The 16,914-nt window shown below is 58.8% G+C and overlaps 1 protein-coding gene across 1 annotated transcript in view; it reads right to left on the minus strand.

Moving 5' to 3' along the window:
• Window positions 1-16,914, minus strand: part of CD82 (CD82 molecule) — a 44,938-nt gene that overhangs the window by 17,132 nt on the left and 10,892 nt on the right. Inside the window, exons 2-4 of the mRNA XM_056136249.1 lie at window positions 10,072-10,139; window positions 2,789-2,878; window positions 957-1,029 (exon numbers count right to left, since the gene is read on the minus strand). Coding sequence (XP_055992224.1) covers window positions 957-1,029; window positions 2,789-2,851 — 136 coding nt within the window. The 5' untranslated portion in view covers window positions 2,852-2,878; window positions 10,072-10,139. The remainder of the gene's footprint in view (window positions 1-956; window positions 1,030-2,788; window positions 2,879-10,071; window positions 10,140-16,914) is intronic.

A 16,914-nucleotide genomic window follows, 5' to 3' on the forward strand; every position in this document is an offset into this window, starting at 1 on the left:
AGGGGCCCAGTCCAAGCCCGCTGCTGGGACAGCTGCTGGGAGGGAAGTGAGCCAAGGGCGCACACACTGCCAGGAGGGTCAGCCACGTGGGACTGGCGCCCCCCCACCCCCACCTCTCACCCGCCTCAGAGTAGACACAGAGGTCAGGCTGGGAGCAAGCCTGACGGGCTTCCTAGAGGAGATGTCAACAGCCCACAAGGTCCCTTATCATCAAGGCTCTTATCTTGGTGCTGCAGCAGGGCCTTGGGCTCCTTTCCCTCCTGCTTCTGATGAGTTTTAGTGCCCCCAACCCCCAGCTGTGTGGCTCTTCCACCTGCCCTGCGTCGCACGGAGGAACAAAGCTCTCCCCTGGAGACCCAGCTTGCCACAGAGAAGACATGCAAGCCTGAGCCTCAATTCCCCCACTGGCGTGGTGGGACTACACGGCAGGGCTCAGGGGGCTGATGTGGGAACCGGTGCGGACCATCCGCACCTGCCGCAGGTCCCAGCCCAGAGCAGGAATGCCGGAAGCTGAGCCCAGGCGGCCCTCATTGGTTCGCGTGCTGGCCAGCCCCGCCCCCGCCCCGCCCCCAGGCGCGCAAGCCCCGCCCATGGAGCTGGAGGCGAGCAGGCCAGGCACGTGGGGCCCCTGGCCTGCCCGGCCTGCCGCCCTCCTCCCCTGCAGGGGTGTGGCCCGTGCCCACGGCTGTGCTGAACTGGCAGGGCCAGAGCCTGGGCGCGGCGTCCTCAAGGTCAGGGCCCCCACGGGAAGGCGCTGGCCTGGGAGAAGCAGCCTCTGCGCCCCACGGCGGCCTCCAGACAAGGGCCGCTTTGTGTGCAGGGCGAGAGGCGCTCCCTCCCAGGAAGCCCCGATGAGGCACCCAGGTGGCACCAGGCAGGCCCTGGGCCCGGGCGTCGTGGGACCGGCCAGCTCACCGGGGCACGGTATGGGCAGGGGTAGGTGGAAAGGTCCTTACGGAGGACAGAGATGAAGCTGCTCTTGTCGGCCAGGATCCATACCCCGAAGCCCAAAATCACGGCGCCCAGGATCTGGAAGGAGAAAGGGGACAGATTACAGCTGGGGGGGGTGCGGGGGTGGGGGGTTCCCCTTGAAAGCAGATGGGGATGAAGGGGCTACCCAGCCCAAACTGCAGTCCCAACACAGCAAACCCCATGATCCATACAAGAATCAGAAGTGTGTGTGTGTGTGTGTGTGTGTGTGTGTGTGTGTGTGTGTTGCGCTTTACAGGGGGAAGGGCGGGAAGGGGTCCCAAGAGCCAGCAGGCTGCAGGGATGTCCCCACACCCCCCATGCTACTCCTCACCCTTCCCATCATGTGCCCCCCTCCCCAACACACACACATGCTTACTAAGGGGAGCCCCACGGTGCTCTTCACTTTCAGATGGTCTCCAAGACCATCTCCTGCAGGAACCTTTCTGACCCTCCCACTCAGACTAAGGGGCTCCTGCTCCATGCCAGCCCCCCCCCCCCCTCCGTGAGCCCCTTTCCTCCTTTTTCCCTTTCTTGGTTTTGGTTTTGTTTTGGAGGCCACACCTGGCGGTGCTCAGGGCTTACTCCTGACTCTATGCTCTGACGTGGTGCTCAGGGGACCATACAGGGTGCCAGGGATTTGAACCAGGGTCAGCCCATCACCTCTGTACTATCTCCCCCAGCCCCAGAAGCTCCCTCATATCTCTCCCTGTGTGGCAGAGTCACCGCCACTGCCTGATGATCCAGGGCCCTGTCACCAAAGCTCCAAGCCCTGTCTTGAAGGCCCGTCCCTGCTGGTGTCCCTGCCAGTGTCCAGCTAGAGGGTGGGCTCCCTTGTGGGCAGTACCAGGAAGCATAGCTCGGAACCCCTGTGGAGGTCCATCCAGCCCTGCTGACACCATGGCCCATGGCAGAGGCAGGAGTAGGTTGGAGGGTCCCAGGACCCCCCCTTCCCTTCACCCTGCAGGAACCAGAATCTACCATGGCCCTGGCCAGTTCAGCCTGCAGATACAGCTGCAGCGTGGGCACAAAGAGAGGTATCCCTCGAGGTGGGGGAGCTCCATATCTCCTCGCCTGGCATGGACCCACCTGGGGGATTACCTCCCCTGAGTGTCTTTATCTCCAGCCCCGACTGCCTGCTCCTCCATCACCCAGCCTTGACCAATGCTGATGAAACCAGCCTGGGGAGGACTTGGTCCCTCCTGTCCACTCACTCTGACCGAGAGCAGAGCCAGGGTCTGAGTAAAGCCCAAGGACCCTGTTTCGGGGGTGAGGGGACACCAGAAACGCCATCACCCAGATCAATAGGAAGAGTTTCAGGAAACTTTTGTGTGTTTGAAGGAATCACAGCCAGCAGTGCTCAGGGGTGGCTCCTGGCTCTGTGCTCAGGGAACCAGGTGGTGCCAGGGGCCCGCAAAGCATGTGCTCAGCCCTTTGCACTCCTTCTGGCTCTCAGGCAAATTGTTTTATTATTTTCAGGCCACACCCAGCGGTACTCAGCGCTTACTCCTGCTTGCACTCCGGCTTCACTCCTGGCAGGGTTCGGGGGATCTTATGGGGGTGCTGGGGATCAAACCTAGGCTGGCCCAGTGCAAGGCAAGTGCCCTGCCCGGCCTCCCAGCCTCCTTCCAGCCCTGCCCAGGCCATGCCTCAGTGTATCATGAGCCAGACCTGGGCCCCCACTCCACCCCCCAAAGAGCCAGCAGGGGTCAGGGCTCTCCTCCCTCCATGCCCCATCCCTGGACAGTCTGTCCCACTCCTCCTTGCCTGCTTCCCCAGGCCTGCAGTCTGGGGAGAGGGTCTCTAGGGTGGTACTTACGAAGAAGAGCAGGTTGAAGAGGAAGAGGAAGTACTTGGTGACTTTCAGGCAGGCTGAGCCCATCCTGCTGGTCCGGGAGCTCCCTGAGGGCTGAAAGGGTGTGGAGGAGAAAGGGCACGCAGGTCAGTGTAGAGGGCCTGGGGACGGGGACCCTCTGGCCCCAGTCCACCCCAGCTTATCCTCCCAAACTCACCAGGCAGGTGCTGAGTCCCATTCTGCAGCACCCTGAGGCCCACCCAGTGAGGCTTGGCCCCGGGGGTCTAGTGGACCCTAAGAGAAACCACAGGCCCCACCCTCAAGCTCTAGAAATCATCCGGATGGCCCCTGGTGGAGGGCAGTAAGCAAGCCCTGGAGACCCCAAGATGAGCCCTTGACTTCTGCTGCTGCCCTGCAGAGCCTCCCATAGTAGTCAGGCTCCTGGGGACATGGGGCTTGGGAAGGCAGAGGCCCAGGGCTTCCCCCAAAAGGTGGCCCAGGGCTCCCCCTACCTCCTAGGGCAATGAGGGATGAGGGTGCCCTCCAGGACAACCAGACCAAATGGGCACACGTTATGAGCCAGAGTGATGGTACAATGGGTACAGTGCTTGCCTTATGCGTAGTTCGATCCCCGGCATTCCATATGATTCCCTGAGCACTGCTAGGAATGATGCCTGAGCACAGAGCCTTGTACAGTGCTGGGTGTAGCCCCCAAGACAAAAGTAAAAAAGAAAAAGAAGAATGCATACACGGCAGAAATGCACGCTTGCCCTCACTCCAGAGAGAAAAAAACTCATTCCGTGCACTGTTCTGCTTCTGTGTGTATGTGTGTGTGTGTGTGTGTGTGTGTGTGTGTGTGTGTGCACGCACGTGCATGCGCCACGTGGCCTCAAGTAGACAGATTCAGCTGCCCTAGGGCTTAGCAACCCACTCCTCACCAACACCTCGCGGTGCACACGGAACACAGGAGCCATGGTGAGGAGGAGGACTTTGTGGACAGGTGGGCAGAGTCTAATCCCCCAGGAATCTTAAGTATAGGGATCCTTTTGCAAATCCATGCCTCTGTGGAGCCCCTTCAGGCATCACCCCCACCTACTCAGGGGCTCACATTCCCAACTCAGCTGGAAATATCCCATGAGGCATTTCACCAGCATTCGAGGATTCTGATACAGGAGCATTTCCCCTGGGTCAGTCACCCTGGTGACATGGGGGTTTCGGAGCCTCACCCCCCCCACTCCCCCCCACACACATACAAACCCTGCTGGTCCCCTCCTGACCACAGGGCAGGGCTCTGGGGAGGAGAGTGGGGGGCGCTGGCCCTCTCACCCCTCCCTGTGTCATACCACCCAGGAATGACAATGAGCAGCTTTAGGCTTCCCTGGGGCCCTGGGGAGCCAGCAGGGCAGCTGGGGCCAGGGCAGCTGGCCTGGGACAGCTGCAGGGACACAGACCGTGCCGGGCTGGGGGTGGGGAAGCAGCTCTGGGCCCGGTTCCCAGTGCTCCATGGAGGGGGAGGGGAGGAGCAGAGGGAACCGAGGGCCCCAGGCACGGACTTCACCCCGCTTCCCTCCTCCCTGCGGGGCTCAAGGCAGGCGTGAGGTCTGGCCCGAAGGAGTTCCCTCCCACTCCTCCAGGCATAGCTGTCTCCTAGCACCCTGCCACAGAGCAGCTTGGCCTCCTCTGGATCCTGGGGAACAGGCTGCAGAAGGTAGCACCTCACTATCTCCCCTGAGGTACAGCCAGTTCAGCCATGGGCCCTTTGGGTTAGAGAAAGTTAATGTCAGCTTGCTGGCTAGGTGGGGAATGGAGACCCCATAATGTCAAGTTGTGTAAAGGACGGATGGTGCTGCCCGTGAGGTAGTGAGCTCCCCAGCGTGAGCGGCACACAAGCCCAGGCTGCAGGGCAGGGAGCCGAAGCTGACCTGGCTCTTCCAGCCTATCAGGTACCCAGCCTGGGGCTGGGAATGTGCAGCGTGCATGTTCCCCTGTGACCCAGAGTTGGGGGGAGTACAGGGCTGCGGGGCACCAGGAGATCCAAAGATCTGAGCCACCACCAGCCCCAGCCCCTGACCCCAGGACTGCCTCGAAGGCCTGCTTGGCCATGCTGGGCCGTGTTCCATAAAATGTGTGTGTGTGTGTGTGTGTGTGTGTGTGTGTGTGTGTGTGTTGGGGGGGAGGTGGAATCTGGTCTGCCTCCCCTTCCTGTGCCAGCTGGACAGACCACAAGGTTTGGAAATTCAGCATGGAAGGAGACAGCCAGAGAGGGAAGGGTGGGGTTCCCACTATACTAGAACCTGGGTCATTTTCTTTCATTTTCTTTCTTTCTTTCTTTCTTTCTTTCTTTCTTTCTTTCTTTCTTTTTTTTGGTGAATGCCAGGCCGTGCTCTGGGGAGCAGAGACGGCACCCGGGCCTCCTGCGTGCAAAGCATGTGTTCCAGCCCTTTGAGCCATTTCCCCCAGCCCCCGGGGTGACTGCTTTTCCTCCTCCCCTGGCCCTGCTGTGCGGAGGCCTGCCTGGGTCAGCCCTCATTTCCCCCCAGAACTTCCCCACACTGTATCCAACATTCCCGGCCTTCAGGAGCTGGGGGTTGGAGGGTGCGCGCTGCTGGCTCTTGCGAAATTGGAGAAGTGTGGAAATGGGGCTTTGGAAATTGCTCAAACCGAGCCTGCCCGCGTTCCTTTCTAGAAAGTCCAGGAAAGGGATTTCCACACTTTCTGAGCTCCTGGAAGCTTGGCCCAGCTGGGATTCCTGTAGCTTCGTGGGTTGGAAGCAGTCAGCAAAGGGCACTTTTTAGATAAGAATAAATATTGGGTCTGCTGAGACCTCGCTAAAGGCTCCCAGTCGCTGCGAATCCTCACCACCAGCACGGAGGTGAGGCGCGCTAAGCTGTTGTGAAGGGATTTGAGGGGCGAGGGACTGGCATCCAGGTGGCCAATTTGAGGGTAAGTGTACGAGGTTCTCAGGGGCTCTGGTTTCGCAGGTTAAGGAGTCCGACGCTGTTGGGCAGGTATTCCCAGACCTGGGGCCACCAGACGCTCACGCTGATTGCCCCAGGAGATAATTCCATACGCTAGGGGCGGAAGGCGGCTTGCCACGGGTCTCAGTACTCGGACGCGGACATTGGCTACCCCATTCTCCCCAGGAGGCAGCAGGACGGGCTCAGGGAGTCAGTGAGCAGGCACCCTATGACTAATAGGCTGGCCTTGCCAATCAGAATGGGTGCTGAATGGGTGCGGAGCCTGGACTGACCATTCCGAACAGGTGGAGAGGAGCCTGGACCGACCATTCCGAACAGGTGGAGAGGATGCTGAGAAGCTGCGGGGTAGACCAATCAGAGCGGGAGGAGAGGGAGAAGCTGTGGGATGGACCAATCAGAGAGTGAGGAGGGTGCTGAGCCGCTGCACCTGGGCGGACCAATCAGAGCTCGAGGAGAGCTAAGCAGTGGCTCTTGAGGTGGGCCAATCAGAACCCGAGGCGAGGGGCACGGACCAATCAGAGAGTGAGGAGAGGGTGCTGAAATGCTGCATCTGGGGATGGGCAGATCCAGGCCACGTTGGCCCAGATCTGGGAGAACGTTTTCCTCCCGCTGACAGACCCAGGAGCTGAGCAACATTCTCCATGCTCAGCAGAAGATGAGCAATTCCACGAGGGGTGGGGAGAGAACACAGCCAGGTTCCCTGGGGTGACTAAGTTACAAGTTTAAGAGGAGAATATTTTGTAGCACATGAAATTCCCATCTCAGCGCCCATGAAGTTCCTTGGCCCAGGGACATGCCAACTGGCTTAGGTATTGCCTGTGGTTCTTTTCCAACGCCACACAGTGGCCCCGCTGTCACAGAGGCTTGGCTCACAAAGTTTAAATCATTCCCTACCTGACCCTTTTGTTGTTGTTGGGGGTAGGGGTGCTTCCAAGTGTTACTTGGGGGTCCAGCCGCCACTCCCGGTGCTACCCAGTCTGGCTGCTGGGACCCTAAGTACAATTTAGTGCTCCGACTCGGTGGTGTTAGGGGCTGAGGTGGGGGACATCTGGGCCACCTTGGAGGTGCCTGAATGGCCATGTAATGCCAGGGGTCAAACTCAGGGCCCTGAGCATGCTTGCATATGCTGCAGCCCTTTGAGCCGTCTCTCTGAATGGAAATGCTGGCCAGTCAGTCCCTGGCGCAGGGATCAAACGGTCTGTCAGACAACAAGGGGGCTAGGAGGTGATTCACGCTTGGTAGTCCAGGAGATCTGGGTTTTATTCCCAGCACTGCGTGGTTCCCCCTGCTGACTGAGCACTGACCTGAGAGTAGTCCCCGAGAGTAGTTCCCGAGTACTGCCAGGTGTAGCCCCCAGAGGAAAAGTGTACCAGAGGCAGCAAGACTAAGGCCCTCTCCCAGCTGAGACTCTGGGAAAGACACCCCAGGCCCTAGGGGCAGGAGTTCAGATGCTGCTTGCTGACGCCCGGCTACAGAGAAGGGTCTTGCCCTCCTTCCCCATGGAGTGGGGCTCCCTACCGAGCCCACCCACCATTCAAAAGAAACAGCGAGGCTGGCACACCCAGCACTGCCCTCAGTTGGGGTGAGGATCTTTGTCACGAGTGTCCCATTAGCTTAGGAGGTGGATGGAGCCAGGGTGAGCCCTTCACCGACAGAAAGAAAGGGAGCAAAGAGACTGTCTCCCAGGGCTCTGCTTTCTTGGAAACACTTTCCCTAAGCACCGGAGGGTTTGCGTGTTAATTGCCAGGGAAAACAAGGGAATGAGAGAAGAAGCACATCTTAGTCCTGAGTGGTCAGGGAGAGTGGGCCAAGCAGAAGGAAAAAGGCGCTGACCCTAGATGCTGCTTTTCAGCAGGTAAATGGACCATTTCTAAGCAGCTACAATTTAGATGGGCGGAACGTTTGCTTTTTTGTTTTTTGTTTTGTTTTGTTTTGTTTTTCCATTTTGGGTCCACACCCAAGGATGCTCAGGGATTACTTCTGGCTCTGCACTCAGGAATTAACTCCTGGCGGGGCTCAGGGGACCATATGGGATGCTGGGGATTGAGCCCAGGTTGGCTTTGTGCACGGCAAACATCCTCACCACTGTACTTTTGCTCTGGCCCCGGCACTTGCATTCTATACCAAGGAAGTTTGTAGATGAAACCACCATGGTATGAGTTTACTTGTGCCTATGCCTTCTTCAGCATGTGTCTCTAGATCACAACGTCCAAGGCAGAGAGACTCTGGCAGCTCCTGGATCACCGCCACCCCTGCCAAACCCAGCCTGCCAGCACACATGTTGACAAAGGAACTCCTTTCCCACCCTCCTCTCCCATGCTGCTGGATTCTGGGGCAGCTCCCAGAACAGGCCTGGATGTAGCTCTGTTACCTCCTAGCCGGGTGACCTTGGAGAAGTGACTAGACCTCTCTGAGCCTCACCTTACTCACGGGTGTAAAGAGGAAACTAAAACCTAATGGGCAGTGATGCTCAGAGAAGGATTCAGAGAATGTGGCACGTGGCAGACTTTCGGTGAGTAGAGGTTACTTAGAACTCATGAAGCTGTACAGCCAAGGGACCTTTTCACCTCCACAGTGGGCTGGGATGCAGTGAGGGAAGACTGACCTTTAGGAAAATCAACTAGTCTCCCTGCAAATGTCGCTGAATACATGATCGGATGGATGCTGTGTGGAGGGGTGAAGGCTGTGAGGATGGGTGAGAGGAGAGGTGGACAGAAAGAAGGATGAGGCAGGGTGGGATGGGGAGGATGGGAGGGTGGGAGGGATACTGGGATCCGTGGTGGTGGGAAATGGGCACTGGTGGAGGGATGGATAATTGATGATTGTATAATTGAAACCCAAGCACAAAAATTTGTAAATCTACAACTGTACCTCATGGTGTCTCACTAATAAAAATTAAAAAAAAAAAGGATAGATGGACAGATGGAAGGAGGGGTGGGTAGATGGGTGCAAGGGCAGGGGAGTAGATGAAGGATGGGAACCTGGCTGGGTGGGTGGGTGGGTGGGTGAGTGGGGAGATGGATCAAGGAGTGCATGGGGGGATAGGTGGAGAATGGATGGAGCACCGGGTGGATGAGGAGGGATGGGTGAGTGATGGAGGGGCTGGATGGAGGCATGGGGGAAGAGCAGGATGAGTGACAAGGGATGGATGGGTCTCAGACAGAGGGACAGATGGAGGGGTGCGGGGTGATGGCCTGATGAAGGAATGGATGGACGGAGTGCCAGGCAGGTGAGGGGAAGATGGGTGGTAGATGGAGAGGTGGGAGGAGGGAGGGTCAGGTGGACAGAAGATGGTAATGAGGGATGGAAAAATGGATGGAGTGCTGGGTGGTTGAGGGATAGGTAGAGGGAGCGATGGAGGATGAGAGCAGGGAGAAGTGGGTGGTAGAAGGGCGGTGATAATGGCTGGGTGAGTGATGGATGGGTGGAGAAATGAATGGACAGAATAGCAGGTGACCCGGCTCGTCCTTCACGCCCTACCGAGGTCACGAGTTGCCCCCCATGAGAGTGGCTCTCCGGCATGGCCATGGCTCCAGAGGCACAAGGACTTAATGCAGAGCCCGGCAGCTTGCAGCAGAAAAGTGAATGGACTATGCATTAATCCATGGTACCATGCCTCCCCGGGAGGGAAGGGGTGTCGCTCCCTTCTGCCTTTTTCCCTCTGGGCAGCAAGATGGCGGCCGCCTCAGAGCCTTTTGGAAAGCCAGGTACTAGCCGGCAGTGACAGGAAAACTGCAACCTCATGGGAAGGGGGGCGTTCCTGGCTCGTCCTTCATATGGTGCTCATAACCAATTGTAGAAAACAAATTATTTCACAATGCCTTATTGGCAGTTCTGATTGTTGGGTGTAAACTCTAAACAATAATGGTGCATCTTTTGTCGAAATAATGAATGTAATCAAAGTAAGAAAAAAAATAATTGCAGGCGAATGAGGGACCCACGAACCTATTGGAACCTATTGATAGGCTGGAGGGATGGAGGAGGAAGAGCCAAGCAGTTGGGAGGCATGAATGAGAGGCAGCGGGCTCAAGGAAGGGGTCTAAATAATCTGAGTCCCCAAGCTAGTTTTCAGCCTTCTTCAGTTCTTACCCAGGGTGGGGCGGGAGACAGACCAGGCGATGACGCGGAGCCTGAGTGAGGGTCTGTCAAGGGTCCCCCACCGGTCCTGGAGGCCCTCAGCATAGGAAGTAACACTACAGGGGTGGGGGTGGGGGTGTTATCTATCCTCAGAGAACCTGTTCTCCATCTCGGGCCCCTGTAACCCACACCCAGGGGGCAGGAGATGGGGGTCTGGGGGGGTGGGAGGGCACGTGGGTTCTGCCTGCTCACCTGTCCAGTGGCCGGGGATCACAGCAGCGCCGGCCTGCGCGGCTCAGAACTCAGTTCTGGAAGACGACCTGTGGGGAACAAACCGCGGGTCACCTGGGGTCTTGAGTGCAGATCCTCTCCTGGGACCCGAGGCTGCTAAAGCCGGCGAGTGTCTGGCAGCCAATCCGAGCTCTTGAAGCCCTTTCCACTGAACCACCTGCAGCACCCGGGGAACACAGCTCAGGGCCTGCAAAGGCCCTCGGCGTCCCTCACAAAGGGTGGCCCTCAGAGTCCCCGGGGAAGGGGACTGCTTGGACCCATCAGCTGGCTCGGCCCAAAACTAAGCGGGGGCTCTTCTGCCTCTGCCCCCCACATCCCCAGACCCAGTATACTCCATACAATTCTCCCTGGGCCTCACCCTGGACCAGCCCAGCTCCACAAAGGTCCCTTAGCCATCCGCCCAGCAGGGAGGCCCTTTTTTTTTGGGGGGGGGTTCACACCCAGCAATGCACAGGGGTTATTCCTGGCTCACACACTCAGGACTTACTGCTGGAGGTGCTGGGGGGGACCATATGGGATGCTGGGAATCGAAACCAGATCGGCGGGGTGCAAGGCAAACGCCCTACCTGCTGTGCTATCGCTCCAGCCCAAGGGCCTTTTTTAAATTTTTTTTTATTTTATAAAGTAGTTCACAATATGTGATTACATTTCATATTCAAACACCAATCCCACCACCATGACACTTTCCCACCACCATATTTCGGATAGTTCCATCCCGAACCCCAATCCCTGCCCCAAAGCAGAACCGAAATATTGACAGGTAGCCAATCAGATCCCAGCGTGCCCTCACAGACAGACCCCCGTCCCGCCCCCCCCCCCCCCCAGGAGATGGGGCAGACAAGTCGGCTACCAAAAAAACGGGCTCTAACGTGGACGGTGGAGCCCTTCCTGATTTGCCTGGCCCCCATGTTCCTCAACCCCACCCCCATGTTCCTCAGCCCCACCCTCTTTGGCCTTGGCAGGCCTCAGCGCTACCAGCGCGCGCGGGGGGGAGGGGGGGATCCTACTGAGCTGGCCCTTCCTCTCAGCTGGGCACGTGTGTGGGGAGCACCACAGGAATTGCTGCCTGAGGATGAAGCTCTGTGGGCTGCTCCTGGCGCCCAGGCCTCCCTGGTCTCTCTCTCTCCCCAGTGTCACCTGGGCTGGGCCAGAAACTGACCTTTGAGATCATCACCCGCCTCTGCGGGGTGGCAGGGGGCAGCTCCCTGGGTCAGCACAAGGTCAAGGCTGCCCTCCCAGGCACGGGCGTGATTGCAGGGACAGAGCTTCCAGTCAGACTGTGAACCTCCTGAACACAGGTCTAGGGCCTAGGCTGAGCCCCCCGGGGGGTCCAGGTCCCTGGGTGAGGCAGGCCCACCCTCTGCCAAATCTGTGGGGCTGAGTGGCAGTCAGGCTGGTGGTGCTCGGGAGGGTCTGTCCCTGCATGGGGCGGGGGGTGCCCCGTCATCCCCTCACTCCCCGCCCCGCGATGCTAACTCTCCCTCTTCCCTGCCGGCACCCTTGCAAGGCCTCCGCGTTCCCACCTATAAAACGGCCTTAATCGTGGGTTCCGGGGAGGCTTAATGAGAGCTGGGGCTCCCTCCACAGTGCCTGGCGCTTGGAGGTGTCGAGAAAGTGCTGGAGGACACCCTCACGCTCAAGCTGTTGGTTTCCCAGGGACTGTCGGAGCCCCCGGGGGGGATGAATTCAGGCTTGAGGGGTGTATCAGGCCCCCGGAGGCATCCCTGACAGAGCAAGCGGGGCCCTGCTGCTCCCCAGGCTGGGCTTGGCCGGGAAGGGTGTAGGGCCTCCATCTCCCAGCCCCCACCCTCAACCCCCCCACCCCTGGCCCCCGAGCATAGCCAGTCTGGCCAGTGGGACAGCTGATCCCCGTGGGAGCCAAGGCGGAAGCTGGGGCCGGGCCACCGCTGGCTGCCCGGCTCAGCTGGACTTTGTCCTGATTGCCCAGTGAGAGGCCAGCCCTTGTTTGTCCCCAGCAGAGACAGGGCGAGTTTCCTCAAGCCCCGACTGACTCCAGAGGCCACTTCCTGGGCCTCCCCTGCAGACTTGGTTCTCAGACTTAGAGTTTGAAAAATTAAATTAAGGACTGGGGGCAGTGTGGGGGGTCGGGGGGTTGGGGGGGGTCGGGAATGATAGTACAGCGAGTGGGGCACTTGCCTTGCATGTGGCAGACCTGGGTTGGATCCCAGCACTGCAGAGGGTCCCCAAGCCTGGCCAGGAGGCAGTGATCCCTGAGCACAGAGCCAGGAGGAAGCCCTGAGCACTGCCAGGTGAGGCTCAGTCCATGGCTCGATGGGAAGTTAAAAAAAAAAAGCTGTGGCTAGAACAACAGGGGAATCACAAAGCCACAGAGAAATGCCGGGGTCTCCAGCTTCCTCCACGGCCTCGCTCAGAAGCCCCCAAACCTCTCAGCCCCCTTCCCCCACTGCATCTCAGTGTGGGGGTCCTGGCGGGTCTCAGCATTCCTAGGTGATCGGGAGGCAGAGAAGAGGGGCGTGAAGGGCTTTGGGGGGCACGGTCAACCCCTCCCCGGCCCCCATCACTAGCTTGGGGAAAGAACACACTCTACTACCCACCAGGGGTCAGAGGGAGCCCCTGGCCTCCTGTTTGTCTCACATGGGGACCCCAGGGCCCAGCCCCACTCACACGGTGGTGCTGTGAGCCCCAACTTCATCCAACGCATGGAATCTGGGAGGTCCCAGAGGAACTCAGGGCAGGAGGTACCCCCAGCTCGACAGGGGCGCGGGGAGCACTTCCTGGCCCGAATCTGGCCCTTGCCCTGTCTCCCGGATCACCTCTACGGCCCCTCACTGCCTCCCTCTGCCCCCAACAACTTCCTACTTTACAGAGAAACTGAGACTTGAGTTCAGTCACTTGTCGGCAACACAGGCAAAGGTGTCCAAGCCACGGCTAAATTCAGAGCACCACCACCCCCACCCCTGCCCCGAGCCCCGCAAAGAGCCTGTTCCTTCCTCCCCACGGCAGCCCGAGTAGATAAGGTAGACAGAGGAGCCCCCTATAAAAGGTTTCCTTCCGGCCGGGAAGAAAAGGATGGGCCCCACCCAGAGCAGGGGGCCCGCAGGCCTGGCTGATGAGCCCACCAGATGGAAACTGGGGTGGGGGGGGGGGGAGGCGCAGCTCTGAGTCCCCGGCCTGCAGCCGGCAGCAGACAGTGTGGCTCAGAACAGACCCCTTGACCATCCGGCCTCACCCGGAGGCTGAGTCACAGCCCACTCAGCGGTGCCCATGGAAAGGGTCAGAACTCAGAAAACAGGGTAAGGGGTGGGACCCCAGAGGCCACTCTCTGCTCAGGGGCTGCTGTCCATGTCTTCCTTGGCCACTGCAGTCCCTGGACCCTCGCTCAGTAGACCTGGGGCCAGACCCAGACAAAGAATGAACGAGCCCACCTTATGAGGGGCAAGGCAGGAAATGACAAAGCCCCCCTCCCCCCCGGCATCCTAACCCAGAGGGGCATGACAGGGTTGGGCCAAGGGGAAGGGAAGGTGAATCCCAGTGGTCTGGCCCCAAGCCCCTGTGAGCAAGGACAGGAAACTGAATCACTCCCCAGGACCCCCACCCTCATGAAGGTTGTTAGCACCTAGCCCACCCCGCGGACCACATCTGGGCCCCACGCCACCTCAGGTACCAGCCTGCACCAGCCTGTGTGTGGAGGCCCGTGGGTCACAAACGGATAACCTCGGGGCCCAGTCAGTGGTGGGTGTGGGCCCTGGGAGGGTGATTAGAGAGAAGAAGGGGGCCCCTAATCAGGGATCCCACCTGGCAATGGGCAGCCTCTAGGGTAGGGCATGCCCTCCCCCTGAGCACTGGGCTCAGGAAGGAAAGGGTGCCTCCTCCAGGCAGTCTTCTGAGAACAGCCTCCTGGGCAGACCCTCAGACAATACTGCCTGGCAGCCAGGTGACCTCTCGGGGGTGGACAGATGAGGGTGCAAACCCTGGCTCTGTGTATCATGACCCCCATCCCACCCCCGCTATCATGACCCCCAGGACCCTTGTCTGAGATTGAGTTCTCTCACTGTAAGGTATGCTCCTACTTCCTGTTCTCAAGGCCTCAGTGATCCTAGCCTCTCCCTAGGCTCAGGCACACTCTAGTATTAGGGTATTTGAGAGAGAGATACTGAGAGATACACAAGAGGGAGGCAGAGAGACGAAGAGACAGAGACAAAGAGAGAGACCATGAGAGACAGAGATAAGAGAGAGAGAGAGACAGAGAGCAAGAAACAGAGAGAGACAGAGTCAAAGGGAGACAGACGGTGGTGAGAGGGAGACAGGGAGACAGAGAGACAGAGTGGGGGCATGGAGTGGGGGAGTAAAGGCAGACAAACCAGCATGTGGCTCATCTCTGCTCCTCATGAATCTTCAGGAGAGAGGGGAGCTGGGGGGGGGGCGTCTTCCTGAAGGGCTCAGAGGGGTGTGTGTGCGCGTGCATGTGTGTGTGTGTGTGTGTACAAGTGTGCGTGTACAATGTGTGTGGATGTGTGCACATGTGTGTACATGAGTGAATGTGTGTACGTGTTTGCGTGTGTCATGTGTATATGTGTGTGTCATGTGTGTCTGCATGTGTGCATCATGCATGCATGCGCGTCATGTGTGTGTGCATCACGTGTGTGTGTGTGTGAGCCTGTGTGAGACCCAGATGCACAGACCCAGAGAGCACAGGGGCTCCAGGCCTCCCCACACTCCCTCTCGCCTCCCCTCTGCACTCCGCTCTCCCGAATCCTGACCATCTCTCAGGGTTCCCCCACATCTGAGATCCTCCAAGGGAGGGCCAGGATGCCCCGCCCTGCATGTGGCCCAACGCCAACCAGCCATGCCCGTGGTGGGCACGGCGAGAGCTCCCATCCAGTCCAGCACCCCCCAGGCATTCTGTCCTGGAGCTCAGGCTGCCTTCTTGCCAGGAAGTGGTTAACAAAGGTTTTCCCCCACCCCTCAACCCAACAGATTCCTGTGCAGTGTGTGTGTGTGTGTGTGTGTGTGTGAGAGAGAGATACTTGGTATACCAGGGAGCGGGCCTGGCTCTTGGCCAAAAGGAGCCTCCAGCCCCCAAACAATCCCCCGGAATGCCCCGACCAGAACGCTTAGGGCAGCCCCCCAGGGAGAGAGCTCTGGCTGCTCACCATCCCCGGGGGATCCCCGGCTTCCCTCTCTGGCAGTGGGGTAGTCCCCAGGCCTGTCCCGATCACAGGGGGAGGGGGGATGCCCAACTCCTCACCACTGATCTGACCCCCTTTTCTACCTCAAAACCCACTGTCCACTGCCCTTCCTGTGTGGATATGTCTGGAAAAACTGAGGGCTTAAGGGTGGTGGTGAGGGACGCGCTCTGGCTGTTGCCTTGATAAGCTCCTTTCCCTCTTGGGGTGCCTCGCAGGGTGCCGGGGTGAGATTCTGCAGTTACGATGCTCTGTAAGGGTGTGGGGGTGAGATCTTGCAGTGAAGTTGCTTGCAGGGGTGCAAGGTTGAGATTTGGCAGTGAAGTTGCTTGCAGGGGTGCAGGGTTGAGATTCGGCAATAAAGGCGCTTGCAGGGGTGTGGGTTGAGATTCGGCAGTGAAGGTGCTCACAGGGGGTGGAGAGAGTGAGGGAGGCTGAGCACAGTCTCTGCATGCAGGAGACCTGGTTTGACCCCCAGCACCGGGTGGTCCCCTGAGCACCACTGGGTGTGCCCATCCCTATCTTTGGAAGAATAAAGGGATGCAGGGGGACTGCGGGTTCCATGAGACGCTCCAGGTCAGGGGGTGGGCAGACGGAAAGGGAGGGTGCTCAGGAGGGTGCTCAGAGGGTATGCATGTGTGCACACACAGGAACCCACAAGGCACACACGCAAAAAAAAATGATGTACACACACTTAGTACATAGCACACATACCTGTGAGCCGCATGCACACACAGGTATACACGCACACACACACACACACACGTACACACATCAAGCACACACCCACACACATTCACACAAATCCAGCACAAATATGCACGCGCGTGCATACATACATGCACACACAGACCCAGCACACACATAGACACATCCAGTATACACATGCACACACATATACACACATGCACACACCTACACACATGCACATAAACATAAACCCAGCACACACATATACAGCACATACACATCCAGCACACACATGTACACACACACATGCACACATCCAGCACGTACACACATGCACCCATACATACACACAAATCCAGTACACACACATACATCTAGCACACACACATACCAGCACACACACGCATACATCCAACACACACATGCATGCACACATATACACAAATCCAGCACACACACATGCACATGAACACACACACACACACACACACACACACACACACACATACCCTGGAGCCTGTGCCATGTGGGCCCTAGGGGCCGTGCAGGGATCTGAGCCACAGCCCCTGGGGCTGAGGGAGGCAGGAGGGGTACAGGCCTGGGTGGTGGGGCCAGACAGATGGGAGCTCAGGGACCAGCTTCCCCAGGTGACCCAGCGCACCAGGCCCAGGGCCAGGAGCCTCCGGGGCCGAGGGCTCTGGAGCTGTTTGCTTGGCCACAGGAAAGAGGATATGCAGGGAACAGGATATGGAGATGGGCCCAGGAGACACCCATGGTGAGTCCTGGGGGGAGGGGGGTACCCAGCAGCCCATTCCTCCTTCCTCTCCCCAGCCCCCAAACACAATGGGGAGACTGAGGCCCAGGGTGCTCCTGGGCCCAGCCAGCATCAGGGCCTGAGTGCTGCTGATTCCGTCCACCCCACGGCCCGTCCTCCCCCACTATCAGC

The sequence above is a fragment of the Sorex fumeus genome, unplaced genomic scaffold (assembly GCF_029834395.1).
Source record: "Sorex fumeus unplaced genomic scaffold, SorFum_2.1 ptg000007l, whole genome shotgun sequence".
Taxonomy (NCBI): Eukaryota; Metazoa; Chordata; class Mammalia; order Eulipotyphla; family Soricidae; genus Sorex; species Sorex fumeus.